Source organism: Lampris incognitus, chromosome 15 (genome assembly GCF_029633865.1).
Source record: "Lampris incognitus isolate fLamInc1 chromosome 15, fLamInc1.hap2, whole genome shotgun sequence".
NCBI lineage: Eukaryota > Metazoa > Chordata > Actinopteri > Lampriformes > Lampridae > Lampris > Lampris incognitus.
In genome coordinates, this window is record NC_079225.1 from 46,852,017 (window position 1) to 46,867,921 (window position 15,905).

At 46.3% G+C, this 15,905-nt stretch overlaps 1 protein-coding gene and 1 pseudogene across 1 annotated transcript in view; one reads left to right on the plus strand and one right to left on the minus strand.

Moving 5' to 3' along the window:
* nt5e (5'-nucleotidase, ecto (CD73)) overlaps positions 1–6,228 on the plus strand; it is a 33,851-nt gene extending 27,623 nt beyond the window's left edge. Inside the window, exons 8-9 of the mRNA XM_056294852.1 lie at positions 1,844–2,044; positions 3,798–6,228. Of these exons, the coding sequence (XP_056150827.1) occupies positions 1,844–2,044; positions 3,798–3,961 (365 nt within the window). The 3' untranslated portion in view covers positions 3,962–6,228. The remainder of the gene's footprint in view (positions 1–1,843; positions 2,045–3,797) is intronic.
* A 2,951-nt stretch (positions 6,229–9,179) lies between these two features.
* On the minus strand, positions 9,180–15,274 carry LOC130124895 (uncharacterized protein K02A2.6-like; annotated as a pseudogene).
* Positions 15,275–15,905: the final 631 nt, after the last annotated feature.

Sequence of the window (15,905 nt, forward strand, 5' to 3'; positions counted from 1 at the left end):
GTCCCCAGTGGGCAACTGCATCGACCAAAGCCGATGCTTAGACCGCTACACCACCGCGGACCGCACTTTTACTGTTGACATGATCACGGAAAAGACAATCCATCCATCCATCCATCCATCCATCCATCCAACATTTCATCTAACAATCCATCCATCCATCCATCCATCCATCCATTCTCCATCCATCCAACAGTTCATCTAACAATCCATCCATCCAACAGTTCATCTACATTTCATCTAACAATCCATCCATCCATCCATCCAACATTTCATCTAACAATCCATCCATCCATCCATCCAACATTTCATCTAACAATCCATCCATCCATCCATCCAACAGTTCATCTACATTTCATCTAACAATCCATCCAACAGTTCATCTAACAATCCATCCAACATTTCATCTAACAATCCATCCATCCATCCATCCAACAGTTCATCTAACAATCCATCCATCCATCCAACATTTCATCTAACAATCCATCCATCCATCCATCCATCCATCCAACAGTTCATCTACATTTCATCTAACAATCCATCCATCCATCCATTCTCCATCCATCCATTCTCCATCCATCCAACAGTTCATCTAACAATCCATCCATCCATCCATTCTCCATCAATACTTGTATAATCTAGTTAGGGCTCACAGAGAGCTGGAGTCTAACCCCAGCAGGCATTGGGTGGGAAGTTGGGAGACACCTTGGAAAGGTTGACCGATCAGTCAATCAATCAATCAATCAATCTATTAATTAATCTTAAAATAGCTCATGCTGATACAGTTTAAGCCAGGAGAGATGGGAGCTCTTTAGAGGTAACAACATTCAACTGAAGCGATTTAGACCGGGGGTTTTTTTATGCATAAAATGCAAACTTTCTGACATAATGGCTGCATAAGAATAAACCACTGAAAGACATTAAGGAGTAAAAGGACCCAGGTAGGGTAGCGGTCTATTCCGTCGCCTACCAACACAGGGATCGCTGGATCGAATCCCCGTGTTACCGCCGGCTTGGTCGGGCGTCCCTACAGACACAGTTGGCGGTGTGTGCAGGTGGGGAGCCGGATGTGGGGAGCCGGATGTGGGTATGTGTCCTTGGGGCTCATGCGTCAGTCGTCACTAGGGGCAAATGTGTTCTTACACACCCATGGGATTTTTTAGCCCTGAAGTTTGTCTCAGAGACCAGTGTAGAACCTGGGTAACCCCTGAATTTAGACACCGGTTAGCTAACACTGGTGTCTTTGCAGGCCTGGGTGATTGCTCGTTGCAAGAGCCAGACAATAGATGTTAGGAGGAAGGAATTAAAAATAACCATCATGCTTTGCTGCTGACCGTCAGACAATCTTAAGGGCTAAAAAATTCCATGGGTGTGCAAGAACAAATTTGCCCATAGTAACGATTGATACACGAGGGCCCTGGTCGCTGCACTAGCGCCTCCTCTGCTCAGTCTGGGGGGGGAATAGCGTGATCCTACCACGCGCTACGTCCCCCTGGTGAAACTCCTCACTGTCAGGTGATAAGAAGCGGCTGGTGACTCCACATGTAAGGTAGGAGGCATGTGGTAGTCTGCAGCCCTCCTGGACCGGCAGAGGGGGAGGAGCAGAGACCGGGACGGCTCGGAAGAGTGGGGCAATTGGCCGGGTACAATTGGGGAGAAAAAGGGGAACATAGAAAAAAGAGTAAAAGAACAGATACCAGAGGAAAATGAAAAAGAAAGGAGAATGGTAAAAGAATGGAAGGTAGTTCCTACATAGGCGAGAGAAGGAGTGGTGGGAAATATGTGAACAGCATTCAGCTGGAAATGTTGTATATGTGGTAACAGCGGTTCTGTTTGGACGCGTTAGGTTTCCGTGTGGAATACGACATGTCGGAGCCCGCAGGTCAGCGACTCAGGAGCCTCAGTGTTCTGTGCACTCAGTGCCGGGTTCCTCACTACCAGCCCCTGGACCCAGCTAGGCTCTACAGGGTGGTCCTCCCCTCCTACCTGGTGCAGGGCGGAGATGGTTTCTCCATGATCCAAGAGGAGAAGCTCAAACATGACAGCGGTGAGTCCACACGGTGGAGCCATCTTGTACCATTTCATACTGGTTTTAACTGGTATTACCGACATTTGTCACTGGAGGGGGTTGCTGAGTTTCTCCACCTTTGTTACAGTTGTTTCCTTGCTTTAGCTTAAACACGGTACCCACTCTTTTTTAGGTAATTATTTAACAGTTTTTCAAGGACCTTTTCCATGAATTTTGCTTGGCTATAGATGGCAGGTGTAGCTGACAGCTCATGTTATTCAGTATTAACTGTCGGTGGACGTCTCCACAGTCTCTAAATGGACTGCGTCACTGTAGCTGCTCACTGAACATACCACCCAAACTCCAAACACTGATGTCACATCACAACAGATACTAGTATGGATAAAAATATGGTAAAAGTACGGGGGTGCCCGGGTAGTGTAGCGGTCTATTCCATTGCCTACCAAAATGGGGCTCGCTGGATCGAATCCCCATGTTACCTCCGGCTTGGTCGGGTGCCCCTACAGACACAATTGGCCGTGTCTGCAGGTGGGAAGCCGGATGTGGGTATGTGTCCTGGTCGCTGCACTAGCGCCTCCTCTGGTTGGTCGGGGCGCCTGTTCGGGGGGAGGGGGAACTTGGGGGGAATAGCGTGATCCTCCCACGCGCCACGTCCCCCTGGTGAAACTCCTCACTGTCAGGTGAAAAGAAGCAGCTGGTGACTCCACATGTATGGGAGGAGGCATGTGGTAGTCGGCAGCCCTCCCCCAGATCAGCAGAGGGGGTGGAGTAGAGACCAGAGCGGCTTGGAAGAGTGGGGTAATTGGCCAAGTACAGTTTGGGAGAAAAAGGGGTAAAAATAAAAAAAACAATTTAAATAAAATGTGCCATCTCAGCAGGTAAACATGGGATTTTACACCCTGACTTTACAGTATTCTATGACCTCATGACCAGTTCAATTTTATAATTTTCCAGGGGTTCTCTATTACTGGAAAACTAGTCTGAAAATGTCCAGGTTTTCCAGGACACATGGGAACCCTTTTAAATCCTCCAAAATATCCTCCAGGACGATGCTGAAAGTTTGGAAAAGTGCTTTTTGTGTTAACATGGTGCCAGTAATGGCATGTGAAGTAGCTTAGGGGAACAGCTCAGTGAGACATGCCTATTAGGGAGGTTTACAAGGTTATAACATTGTTACTACATGATAGGCATAATCATAATGAACTCTATTTTTTTTTACAAAACTGACTTGATCTCACATTATTTCTGAGATAGCAAAATATGGAACAATTTAAGTGTGCAAGTGTGATTCATTGCTTGCTCGCAAATTCAAATGGAGGGTTACCGTCTGTGTCCACTTCAAAAAATGACTCATCTAGGTCGACTTTTCTCTCACTTGGCCTCAAAAAGGTGGAAAGAATTCCTGTCTCCCTTCAGGGCTGCAGGCTTGTTTATTTCTTCATAGAAAAGCCTAAAAACCTGTTTTCCAGGCCTACCTTAATCCCTACATGGTCTCTAAGCAACAGTGTTAAACCAGTTGTGGCATTGTGCGGTAACTTTGGTAACCCCTATCCTCACAACTGGTACTCTATCTGTTGCACATTTACACTTACTGTCCTTGACATTCAGTTTGCTTTACTGCCCTTGAGCAAGAAAACACAGCTAGTAATGCTGTCATTTAGGTAGCAGACCCTGACCGGAGGGATTAATCTAGACAGAAAAGTTCCCGTCAGGAATCAGTAGAGGATGGAATATTTCTGAACCTTTAAAATTGTGGGGTTTTTCCATTTAGGTGATTTGGACATTGCTGTGGTTGCGAACTACATCACAGAAAGGAAGAAGGTTCATCCTTCAGTCGAGGGACGCATCAAAATCTTCAACTCAGCCTGGACACAGCAGGGACACACGAAGCTGGTTTTACTGGGGCTCCTCTGGACCCTGTACGGGAGCCTGTAAGGTCAAATGCACTCAGGAACTAAAAACTAAAGAGAAAAAAACTGATTTGAACCAGACCTGATGGTGGCGTTGCAGGAGTAACAGGACTAGGTTGTGTATAAGGTTATAAAAATGCTTCTTCAGTTCACCTTCTGTTGTACCCTCATTTCCAAGGATGTGACGGAGCAGATGAAAGGGTTTCTGTTGTGCTCATAGCTAGCTGCAGAATGGGTAGCAAGTAGGCTTATCAGTTTTATCATTTTGACTTTTGTACTCTTGATAATGGGTATTACCACATTTCGCCATTTGAGGGGGATGTTGGCCTTCGTTACCATGTACTACCGCTACTATTTCTTCTTCTTCATCGTCTTCTTCTTCAATACGTGTGATGTGCAGAGCTGTAGTAACTACAAAGGTATAAAGTTGATCAGCCACAGCGTGAAGTTACTTCCTTACCATGTGTTATGCATACATAATCACTCTAGATGTTTGGAAACGCCATTACTGGCTTCAGAAATCAATTAACTTGAGCTTACGTTATAATTTGATACCGGGGCGTCCAGGTAGCGGTCTATTCTGTTGCCTACCAACACGGGGATCGCCAGTTCGAATCCCCATATTACCCCCGGCTTGGTCGGGCATCCCTACAGACACAATTGGTCGAGTCTGCATGTGGGCAGCCGGGTTTGGGTCGCTGCACTAGCGCCTCCTGGTCAGTCGGGGCGCCTGTTCGGGGCGGAGGGGAAGGGGAACTGGGGGGGAATAGCGTGATCCTCCAACGCACTACGCCCCCTGGTGAAACTCCTCACTGTCAGGTGAAAAGAAGCAGCTGGTAACTCCACATGTACGGAGGAGCCATGTGGTAGTCTGAAGCCCTCCCCGGATCAGCAGAGGAGGTGGAGCAGAGACCGGGACGGCTCGGAAAGAGTGGGGAAATTGGCCATGTACAATTGAGAAGGAAAAAGGGGGGGGGTAAAGAAATATGAATAATTTGGTACCGGCACCACATGACTGAACAGCGACACCAGCTGTGTACACCGTTAGCTGGGGGTCAGGATGTTAGCAGTACTGCCATGTGGCTTTATTCATTTAAAATAAATCATCATTCGTTCAACCTTGTTGTCAAACATTAGCACTGGAACAGTAATGTAGACTTGATACTGGCATGGCTCTTTGCTAGAAAAATTAACAGCATGGGCACCCGGGTAGCACAGCAGTCTATTCCGTTGCCTACCAACACAGAGATCGCCGGTTCGAATCCCAGTGTTACCCCCAGCTTGGTCAGGTGTCCCTACAGACACAATTGGCTGTGTCTGCAGGTGGGAAGCAGGATGTGGGTATGTGTCCTGCTCACTGCTCTAGCGCCTCCTCTGGTCGGTTGGGGTGCCTGTTTGGGGAGGGGGGAACTGGGGGGAATAGCGTGATCCTCCCACACGCTACATCCCCCTGGTGAAACTCCTCACTGTCAGGTGAAAAGAAGCGGCTGGTGACTCCACATGTATGGGAGGAGGCATGTGGTAGTCTGCAGCCCTCCCTGGATCAGCAGAGAGGGTGGAGCAGAGACCGGGACGGCTCGGAAGAGTGGAGTAATTGGCTGGATACAATTGGGGAGAAAAAGGGGGGGGAAGAAAAAGAAAAATGAAGTGTAAAGTTGACAGTACATCAGTGGTGCTCCAGTGTTGTTTTCCAATCGGAACAACGGCCACTGGACAAGACTTGTTGCACGTACATTTGAACCTCATGTAAATAAGGCTCCAGATTCCAAGACCATCTCGCTCTCGCTGTCTCTCTCGCTCTTGTAGGGGAATGTAAATAAGGGTCCATGGTTCCAAGACGTGGGTCTGAGAAACTGGCTTAGTTTTAGAAAATTCCAACATAGAGAAACAAGGCCAGCTTCCTCTTCGAGCTGCTTCACAGAGAGCAGTGACTAAATTCAAATCAGTCAGCCCATTTGTTTTAAAGAAATGGACCATCAGGGATGTCAGAACTGAGATGCGGTCCGACCCATCTAGCATCTCTGCAGCTTGCAGTATGATCCTATTTTTTATTTTGTAATCAAAATGAATTCTTTTTATACTGTAACTTCACAATCAAATTGTAAAATGTGGCTAAAATTATGTCGGTATAAATACTAAACAAGTAAACTGTGGTATTTACAAGTCACATTATGTCAACTGCTAATACTGTGCTTCACATGGCCAAAGTGTAACACAAACCATTTTAACACCAACACAGCAGTGCAGCTCTTTGTAACACGTCACATCTGGTTGGATTAAAATGAAACAGTGGAGGTGTCTGAAAAGCTTATTTTTCCTTCCAAAAGGACACACTCAACATGTAAAAGAAGTGACATCAACAACACAACCAGTTCTGTCCAAGACAAGACAAAAGCAGAGTTTTACAAAGACAGGGCAACAAGTTCCATGAACAATCCAGCAAACAAAAAATAATAATGACCACCCCCATGTGAGTTGTTGTTGTTTTCTGTCAGTAATGGGACTCTTTAACCCTGTTGCCCTCGATCACCTTAAGGAGGAAGTCTTCAGGGTGTTTAGACAAGCATCGTTTCCTGTGTAAAATGGCTGTCGCCCATCTATGTAAATAATCTAGCTGTATGGAAAGTGTGAGACTGCTCACAGAATTGAATCGGCTGACTAAGTTCACATGAAGGATTCGATGCCAGGGCAGTTTACATACTGTCAGCTACACACGGAAAACTATTTATCAAACACAGACGTTAAGGCTTGCTTGTTTCTGGACCCAAATGCACACACAGACAAAAAGTGTGTAGGGAAAAAGTAGCTTTACTGAAGGATAAAGGGGGAGTGGTTGTCACGGAGACGGGGGGCAGATGAGCGACTAGCTGGCGGACTGAAGTGGCATGGGCGGACGAGGAGACACGCTGGGGAAGAAGGCACAGGGAATCCTGGACACAGGAGAACACAGGTAGTAACAGGCCCAAGGAAACACTGGGATAAACTCCAAGTACATAAGACACTGGAGCAGCCAAGACAGTGACTCCCCCCACGGAGGTTGGCGGAACAATCTGGTGATGAGTCGGTGAAGAACCGGGGTTCTTATACTGCTTTGTTCTCCCTTCATTACTGAGTTTATTCAAAAAACAATAAATTGTTGTACAACAGAGATTATTTTCCCAAAAACTGCAATCGTTTCCCACATCTTCCCGCACCGCTTCCCCTGTAGGAATATGGCGGCACAAATTCACGTTTGCGGTGGTCTCACCCAGTACCAGCGTGGGAAGATGGCAGTACCGTCCATGCAGTGTCTTTGTCCACGTCTGCATCTAGGTGTGTCTTTGTTTGATGGCTGGGAGAGCTGGCGCTGGATCGGCTGGGAGAGCTTGGTCTGCTGTGTCCTGTGGGCCCAGGGACCACGGCCCTGCCTGGAGCTGCGCCCGAAGAGGAAACACCGAGGGCGGTCTGAAAGGCTGCAGAAGCGGGGCAGGCTAAGCTAACTGCTAGCCCATGCAGACCGGCAGTTCCCGTACTTTAGAGAAGAATGGAAGATTAGAGACTGGCCGATAGTTATTAAGAGACCCTGGATCAAGGTGCAGTTTTTTGAGTAGAGGTTTAACCACAGCTGTCTTAAAACTGCTGGGAACAATGACAGTAGTAAGAGATAAATTAACAATGTCTAGCATTGTAGGTACCAGGAAAAGGCCAGAGGTCTTTAAAAGGTTTTGCTGGTAAAGGATCAAGTAGGCAAGCAGCTGGTTTAGAAGCTGACACGAACTTAGTCAAAGTATCGAGTGAGATAGTCTCAAAAGCTGTAATAACTGGAACTGTCAGTGAGTCATTGTGTAGATATGAATTTAGTAAGACAGGATCTGCAGGAGTAGATGGAGTTGAAGAACTAATTTTGTTTAAGATCTCATCAACCTTATTGCAGAAAAAGTCTAGAAATTAATGGGCTGTGAATGGTGAGCAGCTAATAGACGACTGCTTTTTAGTAAGTTTAGATACAGTGTCAAAGAGAAATCTGGGGTAATGTTTATTAATATTTATTAAGTGAGAGAGATACGCTGTTTTTGCCGCAGATAAAGCACACTTGTATTTCAATAAACACTTGTGCCACGATAGGTAAAAAACTTCCAATTTTGATTTTCTCCATTTACGTTCCAGTCTCCTGCAGGCCTTTTACAAGCATCTTCTAATGCTCAAGGGAGGAAGGATTTTTAGTGTATTGCAGCCAGGTGATATTGTATGTTATTTATTTAAACGTTTATTTGGGAAGGGACCATGTACATTAATCAACATGCGAAACAAATGTAAATGTACCCGAGTTAGCCAAGAGGCTAGTTTCCATCCGCAGTCCCTTTGCCTGATGTTGTTAGCCATCGTAGGATAATAAAATAGTACAAAAAATAAACATACATAGTTAATATACAAGAACAACAAAAGCAGACAAAAAAGAAAATATATACAGAATATACAAATAATGTAGAAAAATCTAGAAAGTTTCTATAAGAAAATAAAATAAAAAAGCAGACGTACAATACAGTTAAAACGGCTGGGATTTCACTCCTACCCAAAATGGCCACAGGCGGTCAAAATGACCGCCGGTTTTTATATTCTGTCAAGATAAATACCCAACTGAGATATTAATGCATTACATATGTTAGTATGTCAGAAAATGATTGACACCAAAATCCACATTTTAATCAAAACAAGTCCATTACAATACTGTTTATCCTCTCTCAGTGTTGTATTGTGTAAATTGTGTAAACACATCATGTCACGTTGCCTGTCTTGGGAGAGAGATCCTCCTCTTTTGCTCTCCCTGAGGTTACTTCCTGTTTTTTCTCCCTTTTAAAGGTTTTTTTTTTAATGGAGTTGTTCCTTATCCGATGAGAGGGTCTAAGGACAGGAAGTTGCATTGCTGTAAAGCCCCTTGAGGCACATTTGTAATTTGTGATATTGGGCTAAACAAATAAAACCGACTTGACTTGACATACAGATAACCAATTGTGAGATAAAGCAGTCAACTAAATTAACCCAACTGGATATCAGTGAAAGCTGGACATAAATGAGTAAACGTGGTTAAAACAAAAACCACAACCCCGAAAGGGGCATTAATAATAATAATAATTATTGACAAACCTATGAAAAATAACCAGCATATGAAAACAAGGCAGAAGGTTGTAAGGTGCTCAGGGCACAAATCTCACGCCCCTCAGGTCCACCGTGAAGAGTATAGTCATTAACAATGCAAACTGGTTCTAGTGCTGGAATGGGGGCTGTGTAAAATGGTATAACATAAAAATAATAATGAAAAAAAAACCCACCCACAATATGAACAATGACTGAGCACTATAGCTCAAACCTTTACAGCTAACTCAGTTTTCCAGGTCTCATTCCCAATTTAAACAGAGTTAAATCCCATTGACTGCACAAACAAGGTGAACAGAGAATCATACAATACAGCCAGACCAAACACCACGCGGACCGATTATTATGAGGTGGAGCAGTCACATTAAACCAAACGAATATATGTGAAAGCCCGAACATAAACGAATAAACATGTGGCTACAACAAAACAAATAAATAAGTAAATAAATAAAAAGGGGGGAAGTTAATAATTGGCCAACATATTAAAAATAACCAGCATGTGAAAACAAGGCAGAAGGCTGTAAAGTGTTGAGGGCTCAAATCTCAAGTCTCACAACCAGACCTGTAAGCACAGCCTAGACCAGGGGTGGGCAGTCTTGTCCAGAGAGGGCCGGTGTGGGTGAAGGTTTTTGTTCCAACCAAGCAGTTGCACACCTGTGTCTCCTAGTCAAGTTCCTCAGCAAAGACTCTACTGGTTGATTAGTGGGATCAGGTGTGTAACTGCTTGGTTGGAACAAAAACCTGCACCCACACTGGCCCTTTCTGGACAAGACTGCCCACCCCTGGTCTAGACCAGAGCCCTAGAAAGAGAGAGTTGCATTAATGAGGGGTCAGAATGCGAGAGGGTCAGGTGGCTCATGTAGCCGCCGAATAGTCTTGGCGGGTCATTTAAATGAACTGCTTAGCCGCGATTTCTGGTAGCTACTAACCAATGTTGTCAGATTTTTACATTTATATATAGATATAGATATATTCCAACGTGACACATATTCTATGCGCACTGTTTGGAACTATCCGGGACTCCCATGATCCGCCATTGCTGTTCAATAATTGGCCCATTGATGTCTACGGAGTTGACGTAACTCTCTCTTTCTAGGGCTCTGGTCTAGACTTTAAAAAAAACCGTAGTAGATAGAAAAGGATCTGTAGGAGATAGAAAAAGATCGGCCATCTAGCTAGCATAGCTAATCCAGCAACCGGTTAATGGGGCTAGTAACGTTGGGTCGGTCAGCCTCGGTCAGCGATGAGAAAGCCCGGCTGTCAGAGCTAGTTCGAAGACCCACAGTCGGCTTCATCAGCAGCCAATCAGACTAGCTTGGTCTAGTCAGAAAGGCAGGAACTGAGGAAGCCTCTTGGATGAGAGGCGAAACGTCTTCACGGATATATACCAAGTCCAGTTGCACTTGATTCAACTCCTTTGGACAACCATGACCTGGATGAATGGTTCTTCACTCACCTCCGATGCTGTAGGTAGAAGGCCCGTAGAACCTCCCTCAGTGCTCACCACTGGCACCGGGTCTCGTCCAGTCACCTCACTAGGCGCGGTGTGTGTCAGTCTGGTTCGAACTCGATCCACATGCCACTTCATGGTTTGACTGCTTCCAACAGTGACAGTATAGGACACTGGACCTGATGAGCTCTCGACGACGGCGGGGGTCCATTTGGGACCGTAGGGGTAGTTCCGAATGAATACTTCATCTCCAGGTGCAAAATTCCTCAGTTTGGTGTGTCCGTCGTGGGCTTGTTTCTGTTTCATTTGCTTTTGCTGCACTTTTGTTTTCACGTCTGGTGTGAGCAGGTCGAGAGTGGATCTGAGTCGGCGTGACATCATCAGCTCTGCAGGTGACAAGCCTGTAGTCCCATGAGGTGTGATGCGATAACTGAACAGGAATCTTGACAGTCGGGTCTGCAGTGTATCTCCTTTCATCTTCTTCATCCCCCCTTTGAAAGTTTGCACTGCCCTCTCTGCTAGCCCGTTCGAGGAAGGGTGGAATGGTGATGTATTCCATTCAGTTTCATGAAAGACTCAAACTCTGCGCTCGTGAAACAGGTTCCATTATTTGAAACTAGCATTTTTGGTAGTCCAAAGACACTGAAGCTCTGACATAGTTTCTCGATTGTCGCTTGTGATGTGGCTGATTTCACGGGGTAGATGTCCATCCACTTTGAATGTGCGTCCACGATCAGTAGGAACATTTCTCCCATGAAAGGTCCTGCGTAGTCCACATGAATCCTGGACCAAGGCTCCTCTGGCCACTCCCAGGGGTGTAACGGTGCGGCGGGTGGTGCCTTCTGTTGTGTTTGACACTCCTCACATGACTGAACCTCCTTCTCCACATCCTGATCCACACCAGGCCACCACACATACGATCTGGCGAGCCCCTTCATTCTCGTCATCCCTGCGTGTGTCTGGTGTAGTATCTTCAGTACGGTGTCTCTGCCTTTGGTCGGTATGATTACTCTAGCTCCCCAGAGCACACAACCATCTCTCACACTCAACTCCCTTCTCCTCTGATGATACGGCTTGAGGTGAGTCTCTGTTCCGGCAGGCCATCCTTTCAGGACGTACTCGTGAACTCGGGATAGTGTGACATCCTTAGCTGTCCAGCGCTTGATCTGGTTAGTGTCCAGGAGTGTGTCATCCAGTAGATCCATCATCAAGACTTGTTCCGTGGTGTCACCCTCCTGTCCTGTCTCCGGCACTGGCAGTCTGCTGAACGCGTCCGCATTGGCGTTTTGTTTTCCTGGCTTGTAGAGCATTTTGTATTCATACGCACTCAGGTACACAGCCCATCTTTGTACTCTCGGTGAACCCATTTGTGGAATAGGTTTCTTCTCGTTGAACAGGTAGATTAGAGGTTTGTGATCTGTATAGATGGTGAAAGCTCTTCCATACAAGTACTTATGGAACTTCTGGATGCCGAAGACGACAGCTAAGCCTTCTTTGTCGAGTTGCGAGTATCCTTTTTCTGCTGGGGAAAGTGTGCGAGACATGAACCCCACGGGTCGCTCACTTCCATCCTTCATCCGCTGGGATAGCACAGCGCCCACGCCGTAAGGCGAGGCATCACAGGACAGGATCACGTCTCGGTCTGCACTGTAATGCACCAGCACTGCTGCTGAGTTGAGCAAGTCCTTTGATTTTTGAAAAGCTTCCTCTTGCTACTTTTTCCACGTCCAGTGCACAGCTTGTCTCAAAAGTTCGTGGAGAGGGGCAAGCAGAGTTGCCAGGTTTGGAAGGAATTTGTTGTAGTAATTTAGTAAACCTAAATAAGACTTGAGTTCTGTGACATTTGTGGGGGTCGGAGCTTCCATGATGGCTTTTACTTTTTTCTTGACCGGGTGGAGCCCCTGTGCGTCCACTCTGTGCCCCAGATACTCAACCTCCTCTTGCATGAAGGTGCATTTACTTCTCCTCAAACGCAACCCAGCCTCTCTCAACCTAGTCAGCACAGCGTCCAGATTTCTCAGGTGATCAGCTTCGTCGACGCCACTGACTAAGATGTCATCTAGATATTCTGCTACGAGAGGGAGCCCACGTAACAAACTCTCCATTGTCCTTTAGAAAATGGCTGGTGCAGACGCCACCCAAAAGGAAGTCTATTGTATGTAAACAACCTTCGGTGAGTATTCACTGTCAAGTATTTCTTGGATTCCTCGTCCAGGAGTATTTGTTGATATGCATGACTCATATCTAATTTAGAGAACTGTTTACCCCTGGATAGTGCTGTGAAGAGATCTTCCACTCTAGGAATTGGATACTGTTCAAGTGAGGAGACAGTGTTTACGGTAAGCTTGTAGTCTCCACACAGTCTGACGGTTCCCCCTGGTTTGAGAATAGGGACCACTGGCGCTGCCCAGTCTGAGTATTTTACTGGCGTGATTATACCTTCTTTTATCAGTCTGTCTATTTCTTCATCCATCTTTGCTCGCATAGCATAGGGGACAGACCGCAGGCGGAAGAATCGTGGGACAGCGTCAGCTTTCACATGGATGGTGGCTTTAGCACCTTTCAAAGTACCAAGTTCGTCTTTGAAAACCTCTTCGTGATTACCAAACACTTGCTGCAGTGTTGTCTTCTTTTCTGTCTGTGGGGCATTCTCTGTCGCTTTCATGTGTTTCAGCTCTCTTGCTTTGTGGCTGCTCTTTATTGCTTTCCACTTGAGCTGTATCTCCTCCAACCAGCCTCTACCTAGCAGGTTGGGACCCTTTCACTACCATGAGCGGTAGCTTCTGTCTTTGCTGCTGGTACACTACCTTCACCTGTGCTGCCCCTATCACCTTGACTGGGTCGCCTGTATAAGTCTCTAACTTGATTCTGACTGGCTCAAGAGATAGACTACTCTTCTCTTTACATATCATCTGGAAGGTGTGTTCATTTACTACCGTGAGACTGCAGCCTGTATCTGTCTCAAAGCTAACCTCTCTACCATTCACTTTCATATTCACCAAGTAAGGGTCTACTTTTCTCAAGTGCAACTCACTCATCTTTCCTAACCTGAAAGTCATACTGTATGAGGTCTCTGTGTATGTGTCTTCTTCTGAGCTATCACTACACTGACTCTGGTTCTCCTGTACTTTATGACAACGGTGGTGTGAGCTCTGCTTCTTTTTTTTCTTATCAATAGGCCCTTTGCTACTCTGATTATGTCTATGCTTATTACGACAGGCTTTGGCAATATGCCCTACTTTACCACAAGCATGGCATTTCTCCTGCTTAAACTTACATTCAGCTGCTGTATGTCTGGTTCCCTTACATCTATAACACTCTTTATTATTAGTCTCTTTGGAAGTCTGAGCCTCCTGTGTGCCTTTCTGTACATACATGCACTTCTCCGTCCCCTTTGGGTGTTGCAAATCTTGAGCATTCTTGTTTGCTGCCTCCGCTGCCACGGCAATGGAAAGGGCTTTTTCAAAGGTTAGACCCGCTTCTGACAGAAGACGTCTCTGGATCCGGTCATCGTTGATTCCGCAGACGATCCGATCTCTCAGCCGTTGCTGTAAGGTGTCACCGTAGTTGCCATCGTGTGCGAGCCGGCGCAGCTCTGCTACATAGTCCACCACTGCTTCATCGGACTTGCGGTTGCGCAAGTCAAACTTGTACCTCTGCACTAGTTCGCTTGGCTTCGGATCAACGTGATTCTTCATCAGCATTACAAGTTGCTGGTAGGTCTTGTCTTTCGGCTTCCCTGGGCTCAGGAGGCTACGCATCAGACGGTATGTCGATGCCCCGACGACACTTATGAGTATAGTTCTCTGTCTATCTCCATCGTCAGTCGCATTGGCCGCGAAAAACTGATCTAGTATTTCACAATATCTCCCCACGTCTGATTTTGCGCATCAAACGCCGCTAGCGAGCCAATCGTCGCGGTAGCCATGCTTTCTCTTTAGCTAGCTACTTTCCCCCTCTTCTAGCCGACAAACCTCCGTTCCCGTTAGCTGCTAGCCGTCTTCTCCCTCGTTTCACTTCTGGCCACAAAACCATCCGCAAACGTCCTCATATGTTCCCAAATTGACCTCGTCGCCAATAAATGTTATATCTTGGTTGATGAACCGAGCACGCGTTTATCAATGTTTACTTTCTTTTAATGAACGTCTTGCAGCATGGCACATTATTACATGTGCATCACTGTCTGGCTAGTCTGAACTGGTCTAGCACTCTGCAGTTATACTGTATCATCTAACTAATGGTACGGTAGGAGCGCCCTCTAGCGGCCTGGTGGTATAACACGTATATCTAGTTCCAAGATACCACAACTAACTTAGCTTTAAAGGCAGCACACCTTCTGTTGGTATTTGTGTAGCCAGATAAAGACAGGGCTTGGTCTCTGCCCAGGCTTCGGTTTGTCAGAAAGTGCCCGATGAGCCCCATCGCATTCCGGTGGGGATTCCAGGATGCCATTGCCGAGAACCTCCATCCATAAGCAGCCCGAGAAAGCAAAGGGTCGAGCCCCCGCAGTGGATTCGGGTAGGCCGATAACTTTGGCTAGCAGCTTAGCATTGCTCTCCGTCAACTTAGTACTGGTTGTTTCCAGCGCTAGCAGGAGCTCATCCTGTAGGTTAGCGCTGGAATCGAGCGAAGTAATATTCTTAATACTGTAGCTTGAATACGGCCTAGCTTCGCTGCGACTGTCGAGATGGTCGCCCTGAAGTCAGCAGAGCGGGCTTCTCGGAGTTCTTCCAAGAGGCTAGCTATGGTCGCCATGTTAAGTTCATTGCTATACAGTAAAATCATGAGTGTTAATTTAACTCCGAGATGTATGGCTGCCTTGGGGGGAGGGGGGTGTCGGTTTTCACGCTCTGATATTTCTTGGGTTGTTTAGTTGCTTTGGTTGCCATATTTCGGTGATATGTTGCTTAAAATAATAATAATAACGTAACCGGTTATTTTCTTGCCCGGTGCGGGATTCGATACGGAGTGTAATGCACCACAAGGCGACATCACTAACCGCTCGGCTAAAGGGTCAGACCCGTTAGCTAGGGGCTAACGGGTCTTATTACTAGTTTACAATAATATCATTCACTTGGCGTAAGTTAAGGTGAAATTACAGGGTTTTAGAAAGTAAAAAAAAAATTGGGGAGCGGGACTCGACGCCAGGAATTCGCCACTTCTTCTTCTTCTTCCCTCGGTTTACTGGCGGATCGCAAAAGACGTTAAACTGCACACCGCCACCTAATGTACAAGAGTGTGTAACGTCATGTCATTTTACCCTATTTTGAAGGAAGTCCCCGCTGTTCAGCAATCTCCGGGACGGTTCGGGAGAGTGGGGTATTTGGCCGGATACAGTTGGGGAGAAGAAGGGGGGGGAATTCCAGAAAAAAATAAATACCTGCAG